This window comes from Enhydra lutris, unplaced genomic scaffold (genome assembly GCF_002288905.1).
Source record: "Enhydra lutris kenyoni isolate GAN:26980312 unplaced genomic scaffold, ASM228890v2 scaffoldscaffold6, whole genome shotgun sequence".
Taxonomy (NCBI): domain Eukaryota; kingdom Metazoa; phylum Chordata; class Mammalia; order Carnivora; family Mustelidae; genus Enhydra; species Enhydra lutris.
This window is the reverse complement of record NW_019154090.1, coordinates 449318-462739: the sequence shown is the minus strand read 5'-3', so window position 1 is coordinate 462739 and position 13422 is coordinate 449318. Positions and strand designations below refer to the sequence as shown.

At 62.0% G+C, this 13422-nt stretch overlaps 2 protein-coding genes across 6 annotated transcripts in view; one reads left to right on the top strand and one right to left on the bottom strand.

Moving 5' to 3' along the window:
• Positions 1–959: 959 nt before the first annotated feature.
• Positions 960–6930, bottom strand: LOC111141943 (ADP ribosylation factor related protein 1). 4 transcript variants are annotated; one of them, XM_022494824.1, is made up of 9 exons: positions 6728–6930; positions 6039–6137; positions 5757–5844; positions 5498–5580; positions 3494–3585; positions 2213–2294; positions 1937–2007; positions 1276–1376; positions 1140–1201 (listed from the first exon to the last, which is right to left on the bottom strand). In XM_022494824.1, exons 1-8 carry the CDS (start codon positions 6872–6874, stop codon positions 1301–1303), a joined length of 738 nt encoding a protein of 245 aa, XP_022350532.1. In that variant the 5' UTR covers positions 6875–6930; the 3' UTR covers positions 1140–1201; positions 1276–1300. The 4 variants fall into 4 exon arrangements, with proteins under 4 accessions (XP_022350531.1, XP_022350532.1, XP_022350534.1 ...); XM_022494823.1 differs by lacking the exon at positions 3494–3585 and having other exon boundaries at positions 960–1201; XM_022494825.1 differs by lacking the exons at positions 1140–1201; positions 1276–1376 and adding an exon at positions 1416–1497.
• Positions 6931–6971: 41 nt separating this feature from the next.
• Positions 6972–13422, top strand: part of LOC111141941 (zinc finger CCCH-type and G-patch domain containing) — a 13690-nt gene continuing 7239 nt past the window's right edge. The window contains exons 1-2 of one of the 2 annotated variants that reach the window (XM_022494818.1): positions 6972–7081; positions 7348–7992. In XM_022494818.1, coding sequence (XP_022350526.1) covers positions 7403–7992 — 590 coding nt within the window. In that variant the 5' untranslated portion in view covers positions 6972–7081; positions 7348–7402. Of the gene's footprint in view, positions 7082–7185; positions 7993–13422 lie in introns of those variants that run through there. The other variant, XM_022494819.1, reaches the window with a different exon arrangement.

Below are 13422 nucleotides of genomic sequence, written 5' to 3'. Positions count from 1 at the left end.
CCCCCCCCCCCCCCCCCCCGTCCTCCCAGCTCTGACTCAGCCTTTCTCAGCAACCATTCCCAGGGTCCCCGCCAGGGACCAGACCTCAATAGGAAGCCACTAGGTCCCCAGCTCTGGCTCAGCCGTTCCCATAGAAGCAGGAAGGCAGTGCCCAGGTTGGTCAGGGCTCCAGCCTGGGGGACCTGGTGCTGTGGTCACTGTGCCCAGCCAGCCGGGAGTCCCTGGCCAGGGTTGGGTTCCTGGAGGGGCAATGGACAGCACAACTCAGACCGCCATCCTCCTGGACACAGTCCAGCCAGCAGCGACGGACAGCTCTGGCGGGGGCCACGCAGGCAGCGGCCCGAGGACCCGCCGCACCCAGAGACCCGGCTACCGGGCACACGCTTGCAAGTGGGTTTCGAGACAGCTTGTCCCCAGACGGAATGGGAACCCTGCCCCTCAACCCAGCTGGGAATGAAGGCCCTGGGCTCCATGGGAACCCAGCCCACCTTCCCGACACCCGCACTGTGCCCTCCTCCACCCCCTACACTGGCAACTGGCTGTCCCAGATTGGTGACAGACACACACACACACAAAGGGGACAATCACTCCTTCCCCTCCTGCTGGGGATCCAAAAGAGGTGATGTCCTGTGCCTTGTTCTGAGGGCCCAGAACCCAGGGCTCTGCTGGCCTCCAGCAAAGTGGGCCAGGTTTCCCTCCCTCAAGAGGACACCAGCCCCCAACCCATCTCCAGGGCCAGAGGGGACGGAGGCCGAGGACAGTCATGACCCCAACAGCCTCCTCTGTGGGGGCGGCTACACAGAGCAGCTCCGAGAAAGCCCGTTTCCGGACTGGACCCCTGGGAAAAGCAGGTGGGGCTGCTGGGGCACATACCCCCAGCGGTCCCGGCAGGGGTCACGTGGGGGTCCTGCTGCCCTGATCCCTCGGCAAAAGTCTCCCGATACCTACACTTGCACGGACACAGGGACAAGTTTGTCTTAAAGAGAAAACAAAGCAAATGAAGAACTGAAAGCAAAGCAAACCCGACCCCCAGGACTGGCGGCGGGGAGCCCGCAGGAGCGCCCCGCGGACACTCAGGGAGGAGTCGTGGGCACCGGTGGCCAACAGCCACACCTACGTGATGTCCCTCTGCCGCGGCGGCCGGTGCACGTTCCGCACGACGCACTTCACCATCCACTCGATGCCCTCACGCACCCCTTTGCTGTGGAGACAGCAGGCATGAGGGGGTGGGCCGCTCGGGGCCCGCAGCCCCCGGGGCGAGGGCCCCCCACTCACCCTGTGAGAGCCGAGCAGGCCTGGGTCAGGCAGTCGCGCCTGCCGATCTTGGAGCTGCAGTCGCTGAACGCAGTCTTGATGTCGGGGATGGAGAGGCAGGTCTGGGAGAAGGGGAAGCAGTGAGGGGCGGGGTGCTGGGGCCCTGCAGACCAGGGACTGGTCTCAGTGGCAAGGGGCTGGGCTTGGGGCTTCTCTGCCTAGAGGGCTCCTGCAGCAAGTGGCCTGGGAGAGAGGAAGGAGCAGGTGGCACGGGCGGTCCACAGGACACGAGGGACAGATGTAAGTGACCTCCAGTGTCCCCGACCTGAAGGCACAGGAGCTGCAGAAACAGGCCCCGCGGAGCACCCGCCCCCCCGACGGCCTGAAGCAGCCGCTGCCCCGCAGACAAGCCAGGGTCAGAGCTGACCCCCACCCTGGGAGTCAGGACGGCATCCCGTCCCGCACAGGACGTCCCCACCGCGCCGGCAGCCAGGCCAGGGCGGACGGATAGGCCACGCTCACCCTCCTGCGGAGAGAAGGCCCCGCGCACCCTGGGAGGGCTCTGCTCACCCGGGACACGTGTGGCTTGGGGTGTCCAGGGCAGGCACCCTGTCCCCCAGCCCCCAGTGATGGGGCCCACTGACTCTGGGGACCACACCTGGGGATGCTGGGAGAGGCTCACCTCGACGTCCTGTTTGTTGGCCAGCACCAGTATAGGGACGCCGTCCAGCGCCTCACTTGTGACCATCCTCTCTGAGGTCAGGCGGGAAGGTGGCGGTGAGCACCCACTCGGAGAGGCCTGCCCACCGCTCCGCAAGTGCTTTCACTCCTGGCCACGGCCCCGCCCGCCTGGTGTGGACCCAACCTCCGGCCAGGGCCAGCTCCAGGCCCACGGGATGGGCAGAATGGCCCTGCCTGCTCCCCGCCCCCCTTCCAGCCCTAGCCAGGTTGCACCCACCAAACGCTCGCTTGGACTCGGCCAGCCTCTCCTCGTCCGTGGAATCGATGACGTAGATGACGCCGTGGCACTCCGCGTAGTACTGGGGAGGGAAGAAACGGGGTGCTGGGCCAGCCCCCGCACTCGAAGGCCCTTCTGGGGAGCTTCCAGGGAGTGGGAAGGTAGGACAGATGGCGACGCGGCCCTAGACTCCTCCAGTGTGGGCCTGCTGACCTCGGGCAGGGGGTGGCCAAAACCCTCTGTCCACTTCCCGGGTGCCGTGCCCCCAAACTCCACCTCAGCATCTGCTTCTGAAAACCACCCACGACTGCTGGCCTGACGGCGGCTGGAGGAGGACAGCACTTGAGAGCTGGAGCCCAAACCAAGCTGGTCCCCACACAGGTCTGGAAGCAGGGGGAGGGCACTAGCCAGGTCACGTGCCAGTGTGGACAGCAAGCCCGGTGGCCACACCACCAATGAGCCACAGAAAGGCCACCAAGGGGAGAAGCAGGGCTAAGGACAGGGCCAGCAACACGGAGCTCTGTGCGCTGCACTGGGGCCAGGACAGCGCTCAGCCCCAGGCGCGCACAGGGCAGCGGGACCAGAGCCCGAGGCCTGGGGAAGAGTTCTGTGCGGACAAAACCGGACAGATGCACCAAGTGGGGCGCGTGAGGGGAATGGAGTGTGGGACACGGGGGCACAGCTGTGCCCATGGCGAGCCCAGCGCCTGCCCCAACCGGGAAGGAAACCGGAAGCAGGCACGTCACTGAGCAGACCACAGGAACAGCAGCACCACTGCCCCGTGGTCACGAGCGCCCGGAAGCCGGAGGCACCCACACGTCGCACACAACGCAACGGCACGCCGGGCACAGAACTCAGGGAAGTTCTCAGGGTGGGACCGGGGCCTGCCACGTGAGACGGGCTTTCCCACCTGCGCTTGCTGCCCGGCACGGGCAGCCACCCAGGGTCTGCAGGCCACAAGTCACACACACGGTGACCCGTGCCCAGTGGCGGGGGCCTGCAGGGGCTCTGGGCAGCAAGTGGTGGGGCGATGGGGGGCTGGCCGGCCCGACAGCAGAGGTGTCCGGGCGGAAAGGGCCACTGCACGAAGCCGGCAGCAAGGCTGGGGCGAGGGTCACCTCACAAGCCCTGCAGCGCGTGACCCGGCCGGGCAGACGGGCGTCACATGACGGCCTGGCACCAGTCAGAGCAACTGGAGCTGGACATCCGGGGCTGAGCCTGAGCAGGACCAAGAGCACAGCAAGCGGCCTCGACCCCAAGGCACCCCGAGGGCACCCTCACCTGTGGCCACATGCTGATCTTTCAGACGTGGCCTCGAGGAACAGAGGCCAGAAGTGCTCCGTGTGCCAGGCACGGCAGTCCCCCCGTCTCATCTGTGTGGGAAGGTGTGGCCCGAGGCTGGTACGTGGACGGACCCACGCGCAGCAGCACACAGCCTGCCCGGAGGCAGGGAGCAGAGGAAGGTCCGCCAGTCGTCTGCCTGGGACGACACGACGAGCCCGACCAGCGTCCTGGCTCCAGACTGTGCAGGGGGCCCAGGGCCCAGCCCGCGGCATCTGGGAATCGTGATGCAGCACGAGTTCTATTTCCCATCCAACCTGGTGACCCACAGGGGGCTCTGCTCCTCACAGCTCTGGGCCCTGAAAGGCTGGGGGTAGGGTCACCACCAAGGCACCCCTTCACTGAAGGCTCAGCAAGAGACCTGCGGGGACACAAACCCTGGCTGCCTGTGGGACGCACTAGGCACCGTGGGTTCAGGGGCCAGCAGAGACCCTGGCCTGGCAGGGGAGGCAGGGCGCCCGCTCCACGCTCCACAGGGGCCGGGAAGCTCCCGAGGAACCCAGAAGTCAAGCAGAGAAGGGGCCTCTTGGGAGCCCCGGCAGTGGCAGCGGCCAGGGAGGGGGACGCTGCCAGCGGCAAGGCTCGTCTCCCCCTTCCAGCCTGGCCTGAGGAAGCCGCCCCGGAGGAGCCAGGGCCGGGTCACAGCTGCGGGTGCAAGGGCGGGCAGTGTGCCCAGGGCACGGACCTGTTGCCTCCTGCAGAACCTACTTGAACCAAGAGCCCCCTCCCCAAATCACAGCTGCCCAGGGCAGCCCACCGCGGTGCCCCACCAGGTGGCAGGAGTCCTGCTCAGCCTGGCCTAACGGGACGCAGCTGGGAGGAGCCGTGCTCCCCAGGGCTCCCCGCTGGGAGCCACCTGAGCTGACCCTTGCCCTGGCCCGTCCACGTTCTCCCGGCTCCGCTCCCAGGAGCTGCTCCTCAGCACGCCCCCCACGCCCCCACTCCATCTCAGCATCTGCTCCGGAGACCCCGGTCTGGGACAGAGCGTCAGGTCCCGTTCCGCTCCCCACACGAGTCTTTCTCGGTTCAGAGGAGCAGGCCCCAGCCTCACTCTGCCTCGGTCCAGCTTAAATGGCCAGAGTCTGCTGGGGGCCTTCGCACCACCAGAGGAAGCCCGAGCAGAAGAAGTCACTTCAGAGAAGACTGGGAGGAGGCGACGGGGTCCCGGCCGCCACAGTCACAGCAAGACTGAGGACCTGGGCGCTCAGCTCTAGCACACTGACAGCCACTGAGTGCCGGGTGAGCCCGCCTGCACCCCTGCACCGGGGCGCGTGCACCAGTCCCGCCAGTGTGGGGCAGGCACACCTGTGCCCCCGGTGCTGGGTGCACCGATCCACCAGGATGGGGCTGCCTAAGGCAGGGGCTACGTCCGTCCAGCGCACGGCCGGATCACAGGGCCCAGCACCGGCCGAGCTGGCATGACCACAGCGTGTGGGAGAAAAGCATCACACTGGGGGTCCCAGAAATGCCCCAAAACTACGTCAGGGAGGAGGCAGCGGCTATGGGCCTCCGAGGACACCCTTTCCTGATGGGGCAGAGGCCGCCACAGAGGACGGGTCCTAAGGCAGAAGAGAGAAAAGGGGCCCAGCAAAGGAGACTCAGGCCCCGGTGGTGACGCTAAGCACCCTGCAGGCATGGCTCCTTCCCCACGTCCGCTCCTCAGCCGTCGTGTGTCTTGTCCCGGGGTGACTGCCAGCAAAATCTCTAGGTCCAAAGGGACCAAGCGTGTCCTTGCTCTTAGGGGAAGGACACGGGAGCTGGAACAGAACCGGGGGGCAGCCTCAAGAACAAAGCGGGCGACAAAACTGCTCACGGGGAAGAAACAAGGGGCCTCTGTGGCCTTCCCAGGAACAGGAGGAACGATGCAGGGGGTGTGACCTGGAGAAAAATGCCCCAAGGGACAGGCAGCACGTGGCTGGGGACGCTGCGTGGTGAGTGTCTTACCTTGTCCCACAGAGACTGCAGCTCTTCCTGGCCCCCTAAGTCCCAAAACATGAGGCGCGCCTTCGCCACGTCCACAGTGCCTACTGGGGAGAGAGGAGGACGGCTGAGGCCGGGGCCCTGGTCTCCAGTGCGTCACCTCCAGGCCCCAGAAGAGGGAGGAGCCTCTCCGGGGCTCCCCGACCGTGGGGCCCATGGGAACTGCTGACCATCAGCCTCAGGTATCGGCCCCACAACCCACGGCCCTAAGGGACCCCCTTACTGTTCAGACCCACGGTGGTCGTGATTTTGGACAGACTCATCCCCTTGTAGTTCTTGTTAAAACGGGTTTTCAACTGTTCCAAGAACGTCTGAAAAGAGAGTCAGACCCACATAGATAAGGGCTGGATCCTTCCAAGCCTAGTTGCCAAACCTCCAAACATCCCTCCCTGGGTCTCCCCTGCAGCAACTTGAGAGGACACCGGCTCGCGGCCTTCCGCGGGGTTCGGGTTCTGTGCGGATCCCCAAGGCCCTCGGAGGAGTGGTGGCGCGATCAAGTACCAACCGTCTTGCCGGCATTGTCCAGGCCCAGGATCAGGATGCAGTACTCGTCCTTCTGGAACATGTACTTGTACAGGCCCGACAGCAGCGTGTACATCCTGCCCTGCGCGGAGACACGGGCCGTGGGCCGGGTGGCGGGCCGGCTTCGCGCTGACCCCGGGGACCCCCATCCCCGCCCCCGAACTCGCCCCCCCCCCCCGCCGCCACCCTCCTCTCCTGGGCCGCCCCCATCCCCGCCCCCTGACCTCCTCCCCCGCGGGCCCGGAACTCCTCCCCCGGCCGCCCCCGCCCGGCTCCCCGCCGTCGCTCGCACTCCACCCCCGCCCCTCCCCGCGGACCCAGCTTCCCGGAGGCGGAACAGGTCCCGGTCCCCGTCCCGGCCGAGACGTCCGGTTTCCCCGGCTCGGCGGCGCCCCCGACCGGGCCGCGCCCCCCGCCCGCCCCGGCCCCAGCAGGTGCCCCGCAGACTCCCAGCGGGAACCCCCCGGCGGCTTTCAGAAGCCGGGCTGCGCGGGGCTGGAGGGGCGGCGGCCCAGAGGCCGAGCGGCCGGCAGGGGGCGCGGACCGGCCGCGGCGGGAGGTCGCCTGGGCCCCTCCGGACACCGAGTCTCACGGCGGAGCCCCGTCTGCGAGTCCCCGCCGCGCCCGCGGGCCCCACCCGCCCGGGAGGAGGCGACTAGCCCCGCGGCCTACCTCGCGCCCGTCCGGGCCACGGAGCCGCCGCGCTCCTGACCCCGCCGACCTCCGCTGACCGCGCGCTGACCTCGCGCGCAGCCCGACGGGACGCAGGCTGGCGCCCGCGGAGGGCAAAACCGTCCCGGCGCTCCCCGCGCTCCGCATCCCGGCGCTCCCCGCGCGCGGCACTTCCGGCGGCGGCGGCGCTCGGGAGGAAGCGCCGGTGGGCTGCGAGGGCGGAAGCTGGCGCGCCGGCCGCTCTAGCCGGTGAGGCCGGCGGGGTCTCTATGGCGGCAGCCGGGATCCCGCGCGGAGGAGGGGCCCGGCCCGGGCGCGGGGGCGCGATCTAGGGCGACGGGGCCGGGGCCCGAGGTGACAGGTCGAGCGGAGAGGGGCCGAAGCCGGGGGCGGGGAGGCCGCGGTCGGCGCGGGGCGGGGCGGGGCCGCGGGCCGAGGTGGGAGGCGGGGGGCCGGGCGCCCAGAAGCTCCCCCGCCGGTCTTCTAGCCCCCGAGACGGGAGGCGCCCCCGTCGGCTGCGCGGGCCGTCGTGAGCGGCGCCGAGCTTGGCCGTGGGCCCCGCGGGGTGGCCGGGCGGCGAGGGCGGCGGGCCCGGGGCTCAGCGGCTGCCCTCCTTGCAGCTCCGGGCCCCGCGCGGAGGCCCCCGGCTCCCGCCCCGCGCCGCGTCCCTGCGGGATGGACGAGGAGAGCCTGCAGAGCGCGCTGCGCACCTACGACGGCCAGCTGCGGCAGGTGGAGCTGGCGCTGGGGGCCGGCCTGGACGCCGCCGAGCTGGCCGACCTGCGCCGGCTGCAGGGGGACCTGAAGGAGCTCATCGAGCTTACCGAGGCCAGCCTGGTGTCCGTGCGGAAGAGCAAGCTGCTGGCCGCCCTGGACGGACCGCGCGCGGCGCCGGACGATGCCGAGTACCTGGCCTTCCAGAAGGCCGTGGCGGAGGGCGTGGAGGGGCCTGCGGCGCCCGGGGCGGAGCCGGAGACCGGCCCAGAGCGGGAGGCGCAGCCGGAAGCCCGCGGGTGCGGGCAGGAGCAGGAGCAGGACGAGGGCGAGGACGACGACGAGGGGGAGTGGAGCGGGAGGAAGGTGAACGCCCCGTTCTACAGCCCCTGGGGCACGCTGGAGTATCACAACGCCATGATCGTGGGCGCGGAGGCGGCGGGCGACGGCCCCGCGGCGGTCCGCGTGCTCTACCTCTACCCCACGCACAAGTCGCTGAAGCCCTGCCCCTTCTTCCTGGAGGGAAAGTGCCGCTTCCAGGAGCACTGCAGGTAAGCCGCCTCCCCGGGGCCCTGTGGGGCGCGCGGACCTGCTGGGGGGCGTGGGTGGTCAGCGAGCTCCGGCCCGTGGGCTCCCACAGCACCGTGCTCGGTCTTACGCTTGCTGGGCTTCTCGAGCGAGCGCGGAAGGATGGCCGCTGCCCGTAAGCCGGGTACGCAGACTTTGCCCGGGATGGAGAGCGCGGTGCCCCGGCCGTCCACCCCCTGATGCCCCGCTGGTCCGCAGTGACCCTTGCCAGGCTCTGTTCAGCTCTCCGTCCTGCTCTCCTTTGCCTGGACTATTTTAAAGCAGGTTCTAGAAATTACTGGTTTTTTCGTCTGTGACTACTTACGGACGTGCCCTTAGCACATTTAGCGTGACGTTTTGTTCAGATTGAAGTTTCTGCAGTGCCGCAGGGATGTCTTTTTTTCCTTAAGTGCGTAACTTCGGTTTTGCCCTTTTTTCATCTTGGGAGGGAACGCTTACCGGAACTTCTGGTAGATAATTTTCTTTTTTTGTCAATAATCCAGGGGAACTATCTCTAGTTCTTTGGCTGTCACCTTTCTTTATAGACTGTCGCTGAGTCCAGGGTGTCGTTTGACCCATTTTTCCGTGCTTCTTTCTTTCCTTATAAGTTTTACTGAAGTGGCACATGCGTGTAGGAAAGTGCGTGAACCGTCAACATACGCGATGAGTTCACAGAACGGACCCCGCAGTGTGCTGGTGAACACATCAGCCAAGGAACAGAGCAGGAAGCGCCTCGTCCTTTCTACCATTAGTCCCTCTGGGGTACCCCATGCCCCTGCCTGACACTTCCCTGTGCTGCCTTCTCTGGGCCAGGCAGTGCTCCCGGGGTTTGGCACAGTTAATGCATCTCTGCAGCAGCCCCACGAGCCGGGCCCTCCTGTGCCTAAGGTTGCCTGCCTCAGAGGGGCGGCATGCAAGCCCACACCAGCTCGCACGGGGCAGGTCAGCTCTGAGATGGCCCCCAAGTGCTGTGCCTTCCCATGCTTCATGCTCTGTTAGCATTGGACGTGACTGACGCGGCTTACGATACCTACTCACCATCGCCAGACTGATGAGCCCTTTTCTGGCATTTGCTTTGCCTTTTTTTTTTTTTAACGACTTATTTATTAGAGGGAGAGAGAATGTGCATTTGTGGGGTGGGGTGTGGCAGGGAAGGGAGAGAGACAGTCTCAAGCAGACTCCCTGCTGAGCGCAGAGCCCGACCCTGAGACCGTGACCTGAGCTGAAACTTGAGTTGGACGCCCAACCAGCTGAGCCACCCAGGTGCCCTTGCTTACCTTTTTGAAAATAAAATAGATGATGTTGAAATGCTTTTGACTCACAAGCCCTCTGTCACAGCCCTTCCCCATTCGGGGCGGCTCCCAACTGGGCTGTGTTTCCTTCTAGCAGACGCTAGTTGTTCACAGACGGGATCGTGTACAGAAAGTGTGTATCTGTGCTGCTTTTAAAACAAGCCGTGTTGCGCGGGATGCTCCCTTCGCAGCTTTTCCACCACGTGTGTGAGTGACCTCCGTGTTGATGTCTCCAGAGCTCTTTGGTTCATTTCAGCCGCTGTGTTATTTTCCTCGCGGGTATGTTGTATTTACTCTAAGTTCCTTCTGATGTTTCCCAGGTTTTTTTTTCTTTTAAAGATTTTGTTTGTGTGAGAGAGCGAGCGAGCAAGGGCACGTACACACAAGCAGGCGGAGAGGCAGCAGAAGTGGAGAGAGAAGCAGGCTCCCCGGGGAGCAGGGAGCCCGATGCGGGACTTGATCCCAGGACCCTGGGATCATGACCTGAGCCGAAGGCAGAGGCTTAACCCACTGAGCCACCCAGGCGCCCCCGTTTTCCAGTTTTTATTACAGACAGTTTGCCGTGAACATCTTAGTGTGTGTTTTCTTGCGTACCCGCCGGGAGTTTCTCTAGCGCCTGACCTGTGCGGAGAGAGCACGCAGGGTCAGCTCCTGCCCGAGGCGCACGTCTTAGTCGCTGGCCCGCTCTGCGCTTGCCTGCGGTGCTGTTCTCTGACGTGCGGACCCCTGCGCACTGCAAGATCGCGACTGAGTGTGTATTTTCTTGATTCCTAGTGAGGTACAGCATCTTTTCCTACACTTGTTCAAACTTAATTTCTGTATTTCAGTCTCCTTATTTGTAAAACAGACGAGAATTGTCTCTCGTAGTCGTGGGGAAATGGAGCGCGTTCATATGTACAAAGAATTTTAGAGCCGTACCTCACGTGTGAGCCCCCAGCGGGCGCTGACCCCACCTTCTGCAGAACCAGGCCGGATGTGGGAAGTACCTAGTGGGGGGATTACTGTAGCCCCCACAGTCACCGCTCAGCTCACAACGGCAAGTCTGCCAACCACCCCCCAGAGCCCCGCCCTGCACCTCAAGCCAAACTCAGCCTGCTCCCTCCTCCCGGACGACCAGGACCCCGGGCTTCTCTTCTCGCTGCCTCCTTGTGTTTGTTCCAGCCCGTCGCTCGGCTGTAACTGTGCTAGGAGCCCCGTGGTGCCGTCTTGCTCGCTCAGCAGCTGTGTCCAGGTCTGGCTGTCCCCAGCCTCCTCCCAGCCTTCCCTGGCCTGACAGTTCGCTGAAAGCCTGGGCCCTCTGGCCCGTCGTGGAGGACGGCTGGCGTAGTCCAGCACGACCGTCTGCACGCTGGCATCTGCGTCAAGGGAGCTGACCGCAGGCAGGTTCACCCTCTGGCAAGACTCTAGACTTTCTTCAGGACGTGCTTGGGGTCTCAGTTTTTCTCTTGTCAGTAGCAGCCGTTGATGCCCGCGGTGATCAGAGCCTAATGCTCTGACTGAGCGAGGACTGCAAAGTAGAGGTCTTCTGTTCATTTTCCTTTACTAGCCATAAAGAGATGCTTTCCCCATCTGTGATTTGGCTACCCAGTGGTACAGTTCATATAGAAAATTCAGGATAAATGCTGGATTTTTCTGTTTTCTTTACTTCATCTCCAAGATAATGAATTGGTTCTCTTTCATCCTGATAAGGTAATAAATTAGCTTTGAAAAATATTTCTAATATCCTTACGGACTCATGGAGTTCACTGTATTTGACAAATTTCAATCTGTTGATTTTCTAATTTTCTATACAGGCATCCCCCACTTTTCAAAAGTTCATGTAGGGGCGCCTGGGTGGCTCGGTGGGTTAAGCCTCTGCTTTCGGCTCAGGTCATGATCCCAGGGTCCTGGGATCGAGTCCCGCATTGGGCTCTCTGCTCGGCGGGGAGCCTGCTTCCCTCTCTCTCTGCCTGCCTCTCTGCCTGCTTGTGATCTCTGTCTGTCCAATAAATAAATAATCTTTTTTTTTTTTTAAGTTCGGGTACAACACTTTTTTTTCTCCCAGGTACACCACTTTTATGAAAGACGTAAATTAGTAATTTTTAACGTATTGTTGGTTTTGGATCCCAAAATGAGCCTTTTACAGGTAGCCTAAAATTTTATTATTCTTTTTAATCTATCCTTCCAGTTGTCTTTTTTTTTTATTAGATTTTATATATTTATTTGACAAAGATCACAAGGAGGCAGAGAGAAAGAGGGGAAGCAGGCTTCCCGCTGAGCAGGGAGCCCTATGCGGGGCTCGATCCCAGGACCCCGAGATCATGACCTGAGCTAAAGGCAGAGGTTTAAGCCACTGAGCCACCCAGGCACCTCCTTTTTATACATTTTCTATGTTTTTTTTAAGATGTGCTATTTCATGAATCATTGCCATCATATTTTCATTTAGTTTTTCGAACGCACTTACACTCTCTGCTTTGAGGTCTTTGCAAGATCAACATTTGGGCCCACTTAGATTCAGTGAGCTGCTTTTTTTCCCAAGTGTGAGTCGCACTTTACTGTTTGTATGTCTAAGTTTCTATTTCAGATAATATCTTGTAGTAACTCTGTACTTTGAATTGTTTTCCTCAGTATTTTGTTTTATTTTAGTATGTTTTCTGGATCTGAATTCCAAAGTCTGTTCCCCTCATAGCATGCAGCTTCTGGTATCTCTACTCAAATCTTTAAATTTATATTTACCTTCTAGCGTGGCTTTTTGGGAGTCACTTCTGTGTCTGTGTTGTCTAGCGGCCAGCCGGTGATTTCGGAAGAGGTTAGTCTCAAACACTCACCCAGAAGGCTTCTCCCTATCGGTCAGTCAGTCTCTGGTGGCTGGGGGGCACCTTCTGAGTTCAGCCAGCCCCCAGTCTCCCTCGGCTTTCACTTGACCCTGGCATCTCTCGGAGCTCCCGACAGATGCACAGTGTTTCCTGGAGAAGCAGGGGTGTTTGGAGGGTGGAGCCCTTATGTGGTCATTTGGTTTTCAGGGTCCTGAAGTACCTGTTAGGTGCCTGCTGGGGACCCTGTTAAACAGCAGTGGCCACTCCCGCTGGCCCACAGCCACGGCCGCCAGAGCGGTCCATCTCCTCTGTTGGTTTCATCAGGTTCGTCCCCTTCCAAGGCCCTGGCTCTCACCCCCGCCTCCTTCCATCCAGCGGCAGGCAGGGAGCGTCCCCCACCGTGAAGGCCGCGGACATTCCCACCTCCCGTTCTAGCCCCAGATTGGGCACTTTTTCAAAAATAATGCCTGAGCAGCATGTTTCATTGCATTTCCAGAGTTCTGAAGCTGTGAGTTTGGACCATTTTGCTCAGTTTTAACCTTGTTTTTCTACACTTGGCCACAGCCGGAACTCAGAACTTTCTTTATAATTCTGAATGCTTGTTTTCAAGTTCAGGTTTCGTTTGTTCTGGAATGCATTTCTGTGAATGTTGCGAAGTAGGTGATTGAGTCGGGTTGTTTTAATGCAGGAAACCGGTTTCCAGCCTTCCCCTTATGAAACCATGAGTCCATCCGTTCCCGCCTTGTGTGGCGCCCTTCCTCCGCCCCCGGGAAGCGTTCTGTGTGCGCAGCGCTCGACCCGGTCCGGGCTGCTCTGTCTCAGTCCTGTCATCGGTCCGCCCCTTGCTGCAGTTTTAAACTCGTTCATGGGTAGGCCCTTAACTACTCCCCATGGCTGGAAACTTAGGTTATTTCCAAGTCTTTTGTATTTGGTTAACATCCTTTGAGCCCAATCTTTGCATACTTTCGTAATTATTTTCCTAGAATCGTTTCTTCGACGTGCTTTCCCAGGTTAAGGACTGTACTAAATTTTCAGACTTCTGTCATCACTGAAGATTCCTGCAGAGAAATTTTAATTGATGATGTCTGTGGGTGTGTATCTGTGGGTCTGTGTCTCTGGAGGTGTGGGGGGGTTGTGTGTGTGTGTGTAGGGGGGCGTGTGGGGACACACTTGTCTGTGGGGGGGTGTCTGGGGGCACATGTGTCGGGGGGAAGTGCGGGCGTACGTGTCTATGGGGTGTGTGTGTCTAGGAGTGTGCACGTCTGTGGGAGTGTGTCTGGGCATGTGTGTCTGGAGGTATGTGTGAGCCCGCATGTCTTGGGGGGGG

Bases quoted from the DNA above. Each gene is read 5' to 3' on its own strand.
- LOC111141943 (XM_022494823.1), bottom strand. From the start codon at position 6,874: ATGCGGAGCGCGGGGAGCGCCGGGACGGTTTTGCCCTCCGCGGGCGCC. The intron at 6,138-6,727 runs GTAGGCCGCGGG...GTCTCCGCGCAG, and splicing joins GTGGCCCGGACGGGCGCGAG to GGCAGGATGTACACGCTGCT. The intron at 2,008-2,212 runs GTGGGTGCAACC...GCCTGACCTCAG, and splicing joins CGAGTCCAAGCGAGCGTTTG to AGAGGATGGTCACAAGTGAG.